This window comes from Excalfactoria chinensis, chromosome 12, assembly GCF_039878825.1.
Source record: "Excalfactoria chinensis isolate bCotChi1 chromosome 12, bCotChi1.hap2, whole genome shotgun sequence".
Taxonomy (NCBI): domain Eukaryota; kingdom Metazoa; phylum Chordata; class Aves; order Galliformes; family Phasianidae; genus Excalfactoria; species Excalfactoria chinensis.
In genome coordinates, this window is record NC_092836.1 from 12,617,176 (window position 1) to 12,634,606 (window position 17,431).

Consider the following 17,431-nt stretch of genomic DNA (forward strand, 5'->3'; position numbering starts at 1 on the left):
AATCTTAAGGACTTTGATGGTTGGACTGGATGTTCATAGTGGCCTTTTCCAACCTGAATGATTCTACGACTTCCCAAAATGTCCTTGTTTATGCTGTTGAAGCCATACGGGTTTTTATCATGCAGATTGTGACCTAGATTTTCTTCTAGCTACACTGAAGAGCTAAATTTGTGGAAGAAATATTAGCAACGAATTTTAGTATAGCTGAAAGTAAATATACAGCTTATATCCAGCAATGAGATGAAACTGAAGTTAACAGTGAGTTGCTGTGTGAGATTAGTTCTAGGAACATGATCTTTAAAGATTCTTTGTCAGATTGGTTTAAGGCAGGCACAGCTCGCTATTCTGAAGCATGCATCTCTATTTCAATAAAAAATGTAGGGGAATAAAGTTGGCAAGAGGCAACACCAATTCCATGCCACCACCCTAAAACAGAATTGCTTCAGAATATTCGGAAAGACTCATAGTTGAAAGGAACAGAGGCTGCAGAAAAAGCTCAAGCACATAGTTACAACAATAACAAAGCAATTCATCTATGCCATGCAAGCAACTAGGTGTAAAGCTGAAAACAACGGAGTAGAACACAAAAAATAATTGTTTTAAATGTGCAGTATCAGTTCCCCTTTGGATTGTCAAATTTGCTAGATCTTTGTATTAATCCCCACTACCAGCTGGCAGCCACCACACCAGTAGCACGTGGCTCCCTGCAGCAACCAAGCTAATGCTGCTTCTGGGGTCATGCTGAACAGCGGGGCAGCCAGCATGCTCCTCTTCCCCTAGAGACTGAGAGTGTCACCTTCAGAAAGGGATCAGCCTCCACCACCATCGAGCCTGGATCTTGAGTCTGCTTCCAAACCTGAGTCTGATCAGTCTTGAAAGCTGCTGTAACACTATAAAAGTACAATAAACTACAAAAAATACCAGGTGATTACAGTGGATCGGAATATTGGATGTGTAGGTACATCTATCCTGGGTATGAATGGACAGTGCAACAGATCCTGCACCTTTAAAACTTGAAAAAGCAAGTATAATGTCACCTAAACCTATGCTATAGCATATTGGTAAAAATGTATATATCAAAAAACTCTAAATATATATATTGGGATATATATATTTAAAAAGAAATATAACAAATATTTGATGTCATCTCACTGCACGTAGAAACAATATACGTGCCTTATACTTCTTGCAAACACATTGGTATGATAATTTAGATATTTTTTACATGGGCCTTATTCATACCTCAGTCATACTGGCATAAATCTGAAGCAGTTCCATTATATGCTGGCTGTGGAACTGCTCTGGTTTAAACTAATACAACTGAGGTAGCTTAGCCTCTTGCTTTGTCAGTTTAACAGAAAAATATATGTTTAGTTTTGCAATTAAGTTTTTTTTACTTTCCTCCCAGAAGTATTCAACATATACAAGGATATCAGCTAAAATGCAGTGTACACTGTCAAGCTTAATTAGTAAAAAATACATATTATTTTGCTGAATGCATTGAAATAAAACGAACTTTAGTTTATTTCACTGAATGTCTTGAAGTTAAGAATACATTTTGGTCTAATAGGGTTTTGTTGGTTTGGTTTTCTTTGTCAAGCAAGAAAACAAACATTAAGTATATTTTCCTTTTTCTTTTTGATCTAAGGAAGATGTATTAATTAGTCCTACATTTATTATCTAATGTAACAGGATGTAACATTATCTGTATTATTTTGCTGTTATTGTTTGTTTTCCTTTCATGACATTATCATTTCAAGCTTTACTAATTTTATTTCTTTAGTCCCTACCAATCTACAGAGGCCAAAAAAATAAAAGAGAAGAGCATATGGCAAAGTTTATCACACTGACCGCCAGCCGGAGGGACAACTTGGTCAAGTAATTTCATGCTAGTTTTCTTCCATATTTTCTTTATAACTGCTCTTAGTTCTTCATTTGCTTGCTCTAGGTTACCTGTGGCAACAGAATAGAGACACAGAGGATGACAATTATGTTTAGATCAGCTGCCATGAATGATCCTTTGAATATTAATTACTTGTATCCACATAAGGACTGATAAAGACTGTGAGCAGCAGCCTAAGCTCCATGAAGTAGCAGATAAGAATACTACAACAATTAATGAGAAGAAAAGGTGTAAGAGGATGAACTCCTCGGGCCTTTCAGACTTGGATTCTTCAGGTCAACAGCGATTTACAGATCTTGGCTCCACTCTGTCACTGCTTAATACCTTCTGCATAAATCATGCAGCACAAGATGACTCTGCAAGCCACATCTTTCCTGATACAAAGCTGACCCTTTTTATTATTTTGATCTATTCACAGTAATTTCTCAACTTTGAAGGCTTGCAGGTTCAGGTGAGCATCTTTTGTAGTGCTCTCCTTAGCCAGTGTTGCTTGAGGAGGCTTAACTGGTGTGCTGTTGGCAATGGAGCTCAAATTCTACTGAGAACAGCAGAGGACATGGAATAGGAAGAAATGAAAGTAAAATAATGAAAAAATATATAAAATAAAATGCAAACTTCTCTTGAACATAATGCATTTTCAGGGCTTTGCCCTCTGATGCAAATTATAGAAACCCATTCAGCCTCATAAGAACTAGCCTACACCAACCTGGGGATGCCACCTTCAAGGGTGCAAAAGCTGCGGTCGCACTAATGTGAGATCCAAGATACTAATTTAAAGAGCAGTGAGGAGGAAGCATCTTGGTTGAACAGAAAGGGGAACTCATTCACTTCTAGCAGCAGAACTTCAGTTACACCACTGGCAAAGGTTTCTAACTGAGCAGGTAAAAGCATGATATAATTTCTAATATTGCCTGGGCTTTGGCCTCAGAATCCCCTTTTATTTTCTCAACAATATACGATACAAAACCAAAGCAAATCCACTGAGACTTAAGAAGCCTTACTCAGGTTCAACAAAAGTAATAATTTCTAGTTTTTCCTCATTGCACTTTCTAACAAGTGCAATAAAAACTTGGCAGATAAGAACCTTACCTTCTGTTTTTATCTTTAGAGCAGTCCTAACCAAAGCAAACAAAGTAGCATTGAACATGACAGTTCCGTCGCTATTTAGTGGCATATTCATGGCTACTAACCTCTGTGAAGGAGAAAAGAACACATTGTTTGAAAAGAAGAAGAAAAAAAACCCTTCTGTAACTTTCATTTCTGAAAAGGGGACATAAAGGGGACACTGAGAGACATAACATTGTGGAACTCTTCAAAAGCACTGAGACTTCTATCCCAGCTGTCTGTAACGAACACCACTATCACCTATTTCTGAGACTAATGCTTCCACCAAAGCTAGAACTGCCCAACAGTTTCCATGGGTTTTGACACTCCTTTTGACCCTAGTATTTTATGCACCAGCTTGCCTATTAATAATACAGGTACAGAAAATTCAAAGCACAGTGCTGTTGTGAGGGTCCTTTAAGGTGCAATCTGATTCCCACTGAAACTGCTAGAACTGGAACACCCGTGGTTTTGAATTCCTCAAATAATATAATAAAGCAATTTTGAGTTGCTTTTCAACTTCTATATTAAAATGCAATTAATTGCCATCCAAATTACACATTGTGCCTAACAAATTTTACTTTATTTTAAATTTCTGTTAATTTTCAGTCTTCTCACTTACTTCTGCATATTGTTTGGATACTGCTATTCATTTCTGCATGGTTTATCATCTTGCCATCTCTTCCCTTTAGTGTCAGTTCCATGTTTCACGTGAAAAAAATGTTCCGTGAATGCACCTGTACAAATACTTTATGAAAACTAAACTGCGAACTAAAGTAAACTACCACTTTCTCCCAGAAATGTTACTGGGTCACCATCAATGCTGGGTTGAATTAGTTCATATACATCACAATAAAAGACTAATGACGAATTACAGACCAATTTCTTTTTATTTTGGTGCTCTGCCAACAATTTTATGTTGGCAATAAATTCAAATGATTACCCTTAGAGAAACGATATTGATGTTGCTGGTTTAAATCAAGTCTGCAGAAAATTGGGAAAACTAGAGAGTGGAGATCTTGTGAATAAACAGGATTATTGTGCAGACACAACAAGTTATTTGTCAGACTTGAACAAATGAATGTTTGAACAGCAAAAGAAACCTACAAAGGAAGAAGGGTAGAACCTACCTTGCAGGCCACTCGGTGAGGGCATAATTTGCCAAAACCAAGTGGTGGCTGAATGCGTCTCAGTAACGTAACCACATCAAGATGCTTTATCCTTCCCCTAGAACCAACACATGTCAGTTACCAAATACACATAAATTCTCAGTATATACTGTGCTCTGCTTTCAATATTTTTAACAGATAACTCCTACCAGATACATGTTCTAACTTACTTTGCTTCAGGGTCATATTCTGACCATATCCTTTTGAACTCATCCAAATGATGTGGACCCAGAATGGACCAGTCACGCGTCAAATAGTCAAAGTTATCCATAATGACAGCCACAAATAAGTTGATTATCTAAAAAAGCAATTGAGAACACAGATCTACATTAAATTTTTTTAGAAGTACAAATATTTTCAACAAATAACAAATAATGTAGGATGTGCAAAATTCAAGAAGTTAAATAAATTGATCTTATAAATAATGGTTTTTGGCAAATACTACTGAGTAGCACAGAATATACTTGCTGAGAATTTAACTGCCCCATTAGAACTCTATCAAGCAACCAGACAATGAGATTATGATACTGCTGTGCAATACTCAATCTTTGACACAGGCTGTTTAATGCTTTTGTTTCTCTTCCTTGACTGGCCAGCCCAAATAATACAACACATGAGTGACACATTAATAAGAAATAAGTTAAAACTTATTTCTGATAATAACCACCAGCTGAACTCACCAAAAATGCACAAAGCATATAAAAACTGATAAAATAAATGATGGCAAAATTGCTTCCACACGTGTATTCTTCCCCTGGATTATAATCAGATTCTGGATCACAGCGTTTTCCAGGCAAACATGCCAGCATGATTTCCTGCCAGGCTTCTCCAGTTGCACACCTTTATAAAGTCACAAAGAGAAACAAAGTATTAATTGATCACAACGAACTGAAGATGTATTAATTTGTTAAGTTCCAATAAAATGCCAGGAGCTGCATGTAGAAACGTGAAAACAGATAGTAAATTCCTCAGAGTAGGATCTAATTAAAAATTATAGGGTATGTTTCAAAAATGAGAAGCTTAGACCTGACAGAGCACACTCATGGCACCAGAAAGGCTTGCATATGAAAATTTTGCACCCCAAGCTGTGATTTACAAGCACTCCCAACACAGGTTTACTTTGCTCTTAACCCCAAGTTTACTCACCTGAAGAGAAGCAGCACAGCTTGGGGGAATGTTTGAAAATTGTTGTTTCTGTTTATTTGATTGTTGTCTCTCATGGCCACTTTTCCAAATACCTACAGGAAAACAAGATTTTACTTTCATCTTTGTGGCCCATACTCTCAGGAACTGTGGTCCCCGTAGTCTAGACCAGCTTCAGTACATATGAAAAACACACATGTACTTTCTCTAAAGTCCTTAGATTTTTTCCTGACAATGTAGACGCAGTAAATAATTCAAATGTACAAGATAATTCTTAGTTTTAATTTGGCATCATTAAATCATTATCATACCAGTATTTTCTCTTGTAGTTTAGATGACTGTGTACCTGCTCTGAACTGGCAGCTACAGTCCTTTGCTGTGACTGAAACCCCATTACAATAGTTACTGTGCATACTTGTAGTAATAAATGATTGCTGTCCTGAAAATCTAAACAGACAGATATAAAGACGGGAGTCAAAGAATAAGAGTCTGAGCACCTTGTCCCAGCCAGAGAGGAAAATGAGCAGTTCTCCAAAATTAAGCTGTAATTCCTTAGTCAAAAAAAAAAAAAAAAAAAAAAAAAAAAAAAAAAAGCATTCTTTCTCTCCAAAATAATTAATTGATATCCACTTGCAGTACAGTGGAAGTTGTTATTTACTTAAAAGAGATTAATGTTGCTGTGCTCTGCATACAGGCAGGTCCCTTGGTTTGGGAACCTTACAACTTTGGGATCAAAAGAAAATCTTTTTGATTTCAATGCCTTACTCCAGAAACAAGTCTACAGTAAATGCATTTTTTCATTCATTCATGCATAGGAATAAGCTACACAGTAAATGAAAGAGGAAGGTCATCTCTCAGCAAAATAAGATACTATGAGCACACACCCAGATCTTCTGTCTTTTTGGACTGTCAAAATCACAGTCAACAAAAGATGTCTGCATTATTCTGAAAGCTCTGCCTAAGAAACAGCACCACTGTCAGGAGAGTTATTTCAGAAAGCACCTTGGCAAAGAGGTCTCAGAATAGCCAACACATTGCTTCTGTTGAGAGCTAAAATTACCTGCATTCCAATGACAGCATAGATGAAGAACAGCATGGCTATCAGAAGGGCAACATAAGGCAGAGCCTAGAAAAGGGACAGGTGCATTGTATATTAATAATTTCACACCATTTCTTCCTAGGCAAATGCTTGAAATGTTATCGCCTCTTAATAATCTGTCATATGCAATGAACATGAGCTTTGTTATATTTTAAATTACTTCTGCCAGTAATCCAGGGGAAAGACACAACTTTAACAGATTTAAATGTTATTTACATTCCTGATTCTGCCGAAACAAAGGTACTTCCCATGGAATGACATTAACTTCACGTTCATCACAGTTTTCAAGGGCAAGGTTTCAAATATCTATTTACTACACTTATCAGCTCCTTATGAGACTAAATTCCTCTTTTCAAATCACCTAATAAAATGTGCAGAAGACCAGTGTGCTTTAAATCAAATAATAATTTAAATCCACAACAATAAAGTATTTTTTAGGTGTATCTAATGCTGTCTATGAAGTACTATACAAATCTCATTGTGGCAGCTAACCTTTATGACAAAGAATGATCCTTGGAATCCAAGAAGGAAGCAGCAGGTGAAGTTTCTTGTAGTATTAATATGTAAAAGTGTTTCTACGTGTAATCGTTGATAGAATGGATTTCAAAAGAAGTATTATTTGCACTCCACAATGTATCGCTTCATAAAAATTGGTATACAAAGAGGCGACAATTGCAAAGCAAATTTAAAGAAACTTTGCTAACCTGAAATGACTTAATAAATGTCCACAATAAAGTCCTGATTCCTTCTCCTCTGCTAAGCAGCTTCACCAACCTCATCACACGGAAAAGACGGAAAAAAGTGATGGAGATTCTCGCGCTGTCTTCGGAGTTCTGAAGAGCATCATGAAGAAGTCAAACCAAATACAAACACAGACATGCAACACTTTCAGAGAAACAACATCAAATGCAGAGGTGGAGGAGGTAAGATTTGAAAATGTATCTTGAGGGCCTTTTCACCTTGATAAGAATGATATGAAAGGAAAAAATTACATGCTAAAAACACAGGACCTGTAGAAATGCTTCACACATCACATGCATTTCCAAGTTTTCTGGTTTGTTAATAGGGATCATACTGGGTTTGATTGTAGTAAACTTCAATAATACACTGACAATGAATGCAAACCACCGCATACACCTTTGTAATAGGACAGTTATGAAAAATACAGAAAAAATTGGTGGAAAAAAGAGACATGGTAAAAAGAATAAACTCAAGTAGAGGTAAAACCACTGGGGTCTGTTTACTAATCTTACCCCAGACTCATCAGTTGTGACAGTTTCAGTTGGCTTTGGCTTTAAGAAATTAAGAACATTAAATATTAAAATCAAGTAAGAGATCAAAAAAGCAGCTTCACCATAAACAGGACATTTTTCATTTCTAAATGTAAACGAACATCTTTCAACTCTATATTCTTCCAGAACAGAACAATAATACCTTCAGCAAAACCTTCAATTTAGCATTTTACATTGGCTGACTCATACTAAAATCTGCTACTTTAAAACACATTTAAGAGAGTATATATGAACTGAAAACAGAATTAAATACCTGTTCCCTTATAAGCCAAACAAAATTAGCCCCCAGTTTCCTCAGGTTGTGTAAAAATGTAGCAATAAGCCTTAAATACAACTCAAAAACAAAATTTTGGGGTCAAATCAGGTTTTCAAGTTCTCTGCTGTGCTTTTTTTGGAAGTTAATTATTCCATCACTCGAATCTAACCATATTCAATGAACTGGGCTTTATATCAAATCAGGAGTTCCTTCAAAGCAAAGATCACAAGTTAATGAGCTACAGACAGGAGAGAGGCATGCCAAAACTTCTCTTTTTCTAATGTTTATGGCTGTCTTGGGAGAAACTGTCCCAGTATCCTAAATGGCCAGACACTGAAGTACAGCAGCTAGAAAAGCTTTATGGGCCAGCTGTCTATGCTTGCTTGTGTGCTGATGTTCATTGCAGCTTCTTTCAGACTGAATGGAAAAGTCTTTAAAACTTCACAGCACTAGAATGAATGGATTCCTGGAGATTAGATCCAAGTGATGAGACTTTCTAAGTGTCATTTTTCAACAGAGGTTACATACAGTGACAGTAACCACGATGCCTTCAAAGTGCTGCTTCCAGCACTCTGCACATGCATCAGGCACACTCTAAATGCCAGAGTTAAATCTTAAGCCTTGCTGTCAGATAGACTGAGATGCAGGGAGAGGAAGGAAACAGAAAGGAGATGATACTTCTGAAAGTACAGGTACAGGCAGCATACACACAAGTGTACTATTCTCTGCCCGGAGAAACTGCAGATGTCTCATCCCTGGAGGAATTCAAGGCCATTCTGTGCGGAGCCCTGAGCAGCCTGATCCCATGGGGAGAAACAGCAGGGGCACTGGACCTGGATGGGCTTTGTGGTCCCTTCCAACCCAAGCCATTAGGTGACAGTTAAAAACAAAACCACCTAAGAATAGGTAGTCCTCTACTAAAGCCAAATCATTAGTGGTATATAATAAAAGACTAATTGTTTTATCTTTTATCTTTTATTATTATTATTATTTTAATTATTATTATTTTGGCCAAACACATAACAAAGATTTCAAAAGGCACTAATGAATTTAAAATACCCATTTGTTCAACTATATGCAATGCATATTAAAATGTTATTGCCCTGCAGGAATTTCAGCATTTTCTGAAACAGTTTAAAAACTGTTATAGGGGCCAATACTAAAGCAATGTATTAATGTTAACAAAAGCCCAGATCTCATCTTTACACTTCAGTAAGCAGAGAATCTGTAAAATCAGTGATCACGTCTAAGCTTTGTAAACCTTTGTATAAACAATGACAAAATGCTACCAATGAAAGAATTGCTGTATTAGAATTTCCCTGTGTACTTCAGCAGGCTGAAGCAAATAATCATAACTGAAATTAATAAGTAATAATCACAAACATCATCAATGCCAAAATATCACATAATGCTTAAACAATCTCACAAAGCTGTCTCCCTGCACCAATCACAAGCCTGTACTGGTGCACACTGACCCACATTGCTACTGATTTTTGGTGCAGAAATAATTTTTCCATCTGAAACTTTTAAAGAAAAAGGGTTTCATTACAACTTCTGCAGATGAGGCCTGACATTTCATATTAACAGCTGGTGGCTGACTCATGCTGAGGAATACGGCCTTTATCAGCGATCAAATTAATTTGCATGCGGTATTTTGTGTTATCAAAAATTAAAGTGTTTCACAGCAAAAGAACAGATTAAATTATAGCACCTTCAGAAGCTCATACTGAAAGAATGAAATAAAATGCTGGCTTTTGCATTTGGGTGCATTTTCTACCAGCTTTTAAAGGAGAATTGGGCTCCAAAAAAATTAGAAGTATTAGCATAGCAATGTATGAGATATATAACAACATGGTAAGAACACTTTCATCCTGCAGACTCTTATTTAGTTTCTTTAAAAACAAACAAACAACAACAGAAAGAACCAAAATACAAGAAACACTGAAGATCACTGTTAAAATCACTAGATTTTGTTCCGAAATAAATTCACAAAAGAAAGAATCAGTTAAAAAAAGAAAACAAAAAAAACAAACAAAAAAAAAAACAACACAACCTTTTCCTATGTATTACCATTTTAATAAGAAGTTAATTACCAGTTTTTACAGTGCAAAGATCAAAACTGTATGAAAACTGTTCCACCACAAGTACTCAGGAAGTTTAACAGTCCTTTATTTTTTTGTGTTGACAGAAGGGCATAAGGGCATTGAAAATATTTGCATATATTTCTATTCCTATTCATCCAAATTCCTATTCCTCAGCTTCTTTGGCCTACGCACTCCTGACACCCTGAAGCAATGGTTGACCTGCTGCTGCTGGACATCAGGTTGGATGTCATACACAAGTGGCGTGAGGAGGCCAGGAAAAGCCTTCTTCACAAAATGTAAATTCTGCAAAAATACTGGAATGGGGATGGATGTTGAAAACCAAGAATGAAAACCGGTACCTGAAACTCCTGGTACCTGAGGAGTTTCTATTACTGGAGATGAAAACATTCGGCTTCAGCCCATTATTGGCTTAGTGTTCTGGGTACTGACATTTCTAAGTGAGAGCATTTAATTTCTTATCCCTTCTGGCATTTCCCTCTGATATTTCAGCAGCTTGGCTTATTAATAAAAAATTCAATTAATTTAATAAAATGATAGTGCAGAAATAAAGCAGTATTTGTATTTATTTATAGAGGAAATGTTCATCTAAGAGTTAACATTTGTGTTTGTGTATTTAGCAACAGTTACACTAAGCTTGGAAACTAAAATTAACACAAGTTACAGTAACAGACACATTGACAACAAAGAACGTCTGCTTCCTACAGATAAGGGAAAGACATATCCAAACACACAGTCCTATTTACAACTTCAGTAATATTACTTGACATGTACACACACAAGTAGGTGGCACATTATATTTATGTAGGAGAAGTATTCAAATTGAATGGAGAGAACAGAGACTAGCATAATTATTGGCTTTTCTGTCAGCCATGTGCCAGCTGCAATGAGACTACTTCAGCAAAGCACCTCATCTTTCTGTGCTTTTAAGTCAATTCTTAAATACTTCAAATAGGCCATTATTCAGTCACATATATATATGTATATATATAGACACACACACATATATCTTCACTGAAGCTCAATGTAGCATTTTTCTTCTCGAGACATTCCCAACCCTCAAAAAAGATTAACCAATGATCAACCAAAAGATGAAAATGTTTGCAGCCTTCTAACCATTTCAGCCTCATATTTACTGCAGCTTACTAAAAATTTGGCACATATTCTAAAGAGTAACCCATCTTTCTACTCCTCATACCGCAACTGAAGTTCCATATAACCACCCTAGCTTTGGAAAAGCTTCAGTGTCAAATCCGTGACTGATGTGAAACTGATTGCATCATGCACTGGAAACAAACCGTAGCTCCGTGTTTAAGAAAAAAAATAAGCAAGGTGCAAAACAGTGAATGTTAGTACACGATTTTGATCAAATGCCTCTTGTTACTTATTGTGCAAAAGTGTACTAGGGTATGCAAACAAAATTTACACATATCGATGATGATGTAGTCATGACTGCGATTACTGCAGGAAACATCTAAATGACAAATATATATGCTGACATCAACATACGCAGGGAAACCATTCAGGTTGCCAAAATATCTTCAGAAGAGCGTAATGTGTGCACGTGTATACATAAGAGTCATTCAGGCACTCATTACTAGGAGTCAAATTTGCTATTAAGTAACTTTCTTCATAGCCTTAGTGCTTTGTAAACTCCCTGTTGAACATGAATGAAATGCCCATACACATCATTTAGTAAAAATTTGGAATCAGTGTGACTCAAAGTAGATTAAAAAGTATGCATCATCCCTTGTTAACCATATTATGTTCATAGGTAACATCCATTGTTGGCAGAGGATATTATTCTCATGGCTGTCTAATATATAGTCCATGGTGCAATATCTAAATTATCAGTATTAACATCTTTATGGAAGCAACTTAGGAATTTACTCCTACTTCCAAATTAAATAGTGCAACACAGTGTAGGTTACACATCACTTGATGCTAATTAAAGCAAAACCCTTAAGTTTAAAGAGATTTATTTACAAAAACCTTAACAACATATCCACTCCATTAAAAAGTATAAATTACTTATTATCAATTAGCAGCAAAGTGCAAGATCTGAAGTATGATACTGATGGATGAAGTAGGATTCAAACTGAGCTGCAGCGCTTTTGTTCAAACTTGGAATCCAGAACATCTTATGGGAAGTGGATATGAATTATGTAGGAGTGAGTACCCGCCACCCCAGCTCCACTAGCAGCCTAGCAAAAAAGTGACTGTCTGCAAGTCAGTGCTATGCACTGCACAGTGCTAAAATGATAACAGGTTGGTTCCCTCCTCCCAAATGACAGAATATCCAATTCAAGTTTTGTGATAGACACAACGATATTGCTATTAACCAATGTCAGCTGTTAACTGTAGAGTAAGCACTGAATGAGTCTCACGTGCTTACGAGGCTCAGCTCAAAATGAATAGATTTTCCTGAGGCGATCAGGAAGAAGATAGCAGTGCTCTCATGTCGAACAAAGAACTTGAATTTTATTGGTGCATAACATTATTCCCAAATTGGTTGAACAAATGAATGATAAATTGAACTCCTCGTTCTTTTTGTGACATTTTGGCAGCATACGAATGGTAAAGTAAAATGGAATTTTTAAAATGTGAATTAAAACCTCTGTATCTACTACAGCATTTCAATGTGATCATGCCTCTATGTCATCCAGTACTGGTCATCCAAATGGTTTCTGAACTACCAAATAGGAAATGTGGTTAATTTCATCACAGTCTGGTCAGGTTGAAACAAGTCTGAATTCAAATAAAGAACTTTCTAACTAATTCCAAATTTATTTCCATTTATCTCTCATGTTCTTAAGTATCTTCATCTCCAAGACAGGACTGGCCACTTTTTGTGTCTCATAACCACCACTCTGCTCATTTTCCTTTTTTTTTTTCTAATTTAAAAGGAACCATTGTTATGACCGCACAAGATCACGTGTGTCACGTGAAACTTTCTGAAAACAACAGGTTACAAAAAAGCCAAAGTAATTACACAGGTTTTAGTAGTGCTTTTAGATTATGTATTGCTATGCCGCATATACACATTTACTTATATATACTTGCCTCTAAAAATTTCTAAAAGTAAAATGAACATGAAAACCAATTAGGGTAAAAAAAATAACTGTTTAAACAAAGGGATATTAAATGACAGAGTCAAAAACAAAAACACAGCAAATAGTGTGTAGCCAAAACGTATGTTGCTCTGAGGTGGTCTGTTTTTGGAACTGGTCACTGATCCAGACCTTGAGGATGCTGAGCAGTTTTTTAAATTGCTGAACACATTAAATGCATTGATTTTCATGGGCACTGAGAATGTTCAAAGCTCAGTAATTTCTTGGCTAGTATTTGAATGGGATTGGATCAGAAGAATCAGCCTTAAGGCATCATAAAATTAAAAAATAAATAAATAGGAACAAAAAAAAAAAAAAAAAAAGAGGAGACATTTTGTTTCCAAAATTGAACACCAAAATCCAGGTGATATACAAAAGTTCTACCCACTCACTTGAAAAACCCAGGTCAGATATAAATATATAAATACAATAAAATTGCTGGCCTTTGGAATTTGTCTAAATGCACACAGAAAAATATTGGAACAAGGTCAATTTGATTCCACCACATAACACAATTATATATTCATACCTATATGAATATTTAATCCATCTTGAGTCTTTCTATACTTTAGGTATTTACAGCCTTTCAGCTCCTCATTTACACTGTTCAACTAAGAGGGCTGCACTCATGCAATTGCAACTGCAATGCAATCTGTTTTTACACCAGTGCTAGCAGTTTGCATGAGCAGACCACTCATTCAAACAAGACTGAGCTCCCTCAAAGTACTGTCTATACTTCGAACTGTCACAGGTGCCATTTCATCTGTGCTTATAATATCATTGAAAGCCCTGTGAGCATCCTATCGGAGCTGTGGGTTTCCCAGGATCATTGTTAGCTAGAAAAAGTATGGGTGGAATGGTTCATTTCCAAAGAAAATACTGAGAAAATTATTCTAAAATGCTGAATTTGGATTATACAGATTTACCCAAAGCTAATGAAGAAGGAAAAACTGAACAGAATAAAAACAATAAAAGTCATAAAGTTTAAAAACATCCCTGGACACTTTGCAGTATTCACTGTTTCATGTTGAAAATGGGAAATCAAGCCCAGAAATAAACTGAAATTGAAATACATTCATCAGTTGCACAAACAAAGCACAAAAAAGTGAAAGACCAGAAACAAACAATATTTAGAACACAGATAGCCTGCTGAGCAGTACAGATGTCAAAGATAAGTCTTTTATCTGCTAAGTATAGCATGAAAAACTAAGAAACTCAGTGCTAGTTCTTGCTTTGGCGTATTCTGTAGCTGAAGATCAGCACATGATCTCTACTGAGAGCTCAGCGGTGATTAGTTATAAGTAATGCTGCCAAATTAACACTGTCCATGCAGCATTAAATACAAGGCTAAACACAGAGGCATCACCTCTAATTGCAAAAACTATTTTTCAGTGGCTGCACAGTTAAGTACATTTGGCAGCTGCTAGGGAAAGCTACTCTAAATTAATAGTATTTTTATGCCCCTCATGTTATGCTCCTGACAGTACTACTGTGAATGGAGATAGCAGGCCTTATGCAATTACTTCAGTCCAAAGTCTAAATTCAAATGTCTCTGGAAAAAGAATAAATTTGAATCAGCCTTGAAAAATCTCAGCCATGAACTGTAATTATACTTTGAGAAACGTCTCAGTGGGACAACTCCACTCTGTGCTGCTGGACTCTCAATGACAGCTCAGGTTCCCTTCAGTCCACAGATACAAGAAAAGAAAAAATACACATGGCACATATTCCCCCTTTGAATACTTATCAATTAACCTTAAAATTTGTGTTTTCCAGTTGTGTGATGTTGAGGGTTTGATTATTCTTAGCAGACTTTAAAAACACACGGGGCTTAACAGCTTCTACACAATGACCCCCTGAGGCTGTGAGTATATCAAAATTTTTCTGCCTTGCTTCTCTCCAATATTAGATAGAGATATTGCTGATTATGTTACATCGGAAATTATGTTGCAAGTTATTGGAGATATTCAATTAAGAGCATTAATTGAAACTGAAGTTTTTTGAAAGATTTTGCATGCTTCTTACCTAATTTAATGTCCCTACTTGAAAAACAAAAAAAAAAGATTTCTATGGGAGAAACTTATAGGAAACTTATGAGTCAGCTCATAACCTGAGACTGATGTAGAGAAACATGCAATCTTTGATTAATACCAAGAAACGATTTCAATTTATGTCTTTCTCTGATCAGTCTGTTTTCTGACATGGGGGAATAAGTGAATGTTGCACCCTCATAGGTATTTGAGGATAATTTCATACTTAGAATGAGAAGCAGACTGTATCTTCAGTGCATGGCATTGACAGCACCTGATGAGTGTGTTCTTAGCATTTTCAGCTGCTGAGTTGGATCCAACTCATTGTGAGTCTTATTATATATGGTCTGCCTATGTGAGGTCATAACAAGTGCTAGAAAGAGGAACTTTCCTTTGAAAACTGGACAACAGAAACAAGTAAATAGGGAGAGCATTGCTCCAGAGCAGCTGTGTGTTTTGTCATGTTTCATATATGAAACACAAGTCAGCAAAAATCAACATTTCCCTGTATTTTTGTTAAAATACCTACAATTACAATGGCCATTAATCAAAATTGTGGTAAAAAAGACAGAGTTTTCAAAGTACTTTAAAAGTTATTTGGATTTCAATGCATTTGCTGCAGTATTGAAAAAAAAAAAAATAAAAAATCAATCAATCAAAAAAAAAAACAAAACACTTTATGTTCCAGACCTTGGAAATCTTTACTTACACTTTTTACATTTCTTCCACTACCTCTTAAGATATGAGTGGTAAAACCACTTTAAAGGCAAAACCTCACATGGAATAAACCATTACATGTTAAACAGAGCCATTAAAGCAACCTACAGATGCTTGAATTATCTCAGTCAGGTTACATAAGAAAATCGCTGGCTTCAAATGAAATAGTAGTAAAGGCTTAATTCCTTTTCTGTAAATAAAATGATTTAAAATACTTTCTGAACATACACAGGAAAACATAATTTTATGCCTCACTATACTGCACGCATGTTCAGCTGTATGGCTTTTTAGTTCTACAATAATAGCTTGTACAAACATGTGTCAATATTTTGGTCTTAAGTTCCAGGATAAAGCATACTTCTGTGAAAAAGGATTTGGGGGTATAAAAATTACATTTTCTGTATTTCTTGAGGACAGCAATTACTTTTTAGTGCATGAACAGTTGCTACTTACATTAACTTCTGTTATAGCAATATCAACGACGCTACCAACAACAATTAAGGCATCAAAAGTGTTCCATGCATCAGTGAAATAGTGCTGTTAGGACAAGCATTCAGCAGAAAGAGAGCAAGAGAAAAACACAAACAGAAAAAGAGAAGAAAAGGACAGTGTTATAACACAGAAACACTCTAGGCTCCTCTGATGTACCACTATACAATCTTTCCCTTTTCTTAGCTAAAAACAAAACAAAAAAAAGAATTGGTAGAAAAAAAAGGCTATTTATTTCCCATATCAACATAATTGACCTATAAGTGGTCTGTATTCAAACTTTAGAAACATCAGATCAAAATCTGTGACTTGTCCAGATGATGGAAATAGTGGGGAGACAGAGAAAGAGAAGTAGGGACTGGGGAAAGTAAGCTGGGGTATACTCACATCAGCTTCACTGAGAACGACGTCTACTATGCTGCCAATAACGATGAGGGAGTCAAACGTATTCCAGGCATCACTAAAATAGCCCTGAACAGAGCAGGCAGGGTGCAAACGTTTGTGATTACACATGAAATGTCAAATATTTGCATACTTCTGTTTAGTTTTGCATAAACAGAAATTAGTTAAACAAAACCTGTGGTCTAATGAGAAAACAAAACAAAACAAACAATATTGCCTACTGAAGGAAAAGCAACATACATGTGCACATGTGTGGGTGTGTATATATATATATATATATACACATATACAGACACACACATGCGCTACACATGCATAACACACCATCGTATAAGCACAACTTTGGCAAGCAAGCCATCAACCAAATCTCTTGTTTGGGACTCAGCAGCAAGGCTGAAGAAGTCTAATATATCTAAACTAAAACACATGAAAAAAACCCTTTAACAAGATTTCTACAGAACCTAGCCCATTGAGAACTCCCTAGCAGTAATGATGTTGTGATAGTCCTATCTAAGCAACTAGTAGAAAATACTTTAAGTGTCATCCCTGGTTATTAATGCATGATCATCTTCCAAGAAAAATTGTGCATACATATTGCATAACTGGATTTTCTAT

The 17,431-nt window shown here is 36.0% G+C and overlaps 1 protein-coding gene across 13 annotated transcripts in view; it reads right to left on the reverse strand.

Annotated features, from left to right (window-relative positions):
* CACNA1D (calcium voltage-gated channel subunit alpha1 D) overlaps positions 1 to 17,431 on the reverse strand; it is a 143,510-nt gene that overhangs the window by 20,238 nt on the left and 105,841 nt on the right. For 6 of the 13 annotated variants that reach the window (XM_072347667.1, XM_072347665.1, XM_072347666.1 and 3 more), the window contains 11 exons: positions 16,802 to 16,885; positions 16,379 to 16,462; positions 7,672 to 7,710; positions 7,123 to 7,251; positions 6,380 to 6,445; positions 5,323 to 5,414; positions 4,857 to 5,016; positions 4,347 to 4,474; positions 4,138 to 4,234; positions 2,993 to 3,095; positions 1,852 to 1,953 (listed from right to left, as the gene is read on the reverse strand). In XM_072347667.1, the coding sequence (XP_072203768.1) occupies positions 1,852 to 1,953; positions 2,993 to 3,095; positions 4,138 to 4,234; positions 4,347 to 4,474; positions 4,857 to 5,016; positions 5,323 to 5,414; positions 6,380 to 6,445; positions 7,123 to 7,251; positions 7,672 to 7,710; positions 16,379 to 16,462; positions 16,802 to 16,885 (1,084 nt within the window). The remainder of the gene's footprint in view (positions 1 to 1,851; positions 1,954 to 2,992; positions 3,096 to 4,137; positions 4,235 to 4,346; positions 4,475 to 4,856; positions 5,017 to 5,322; positions 5,415 to 6,379; positions 6,446 to 7,122; positions 7,252 to 7,671; positions 7,711 to 16,378; positions 16,463 to 16,801; positions 16,886 to 17,431) is intronic. The other 7 variants (XM_072347672.1, XM_072347669.1, XM_072347675.1 and 4 more) reach the window with 4 other exon arrangements.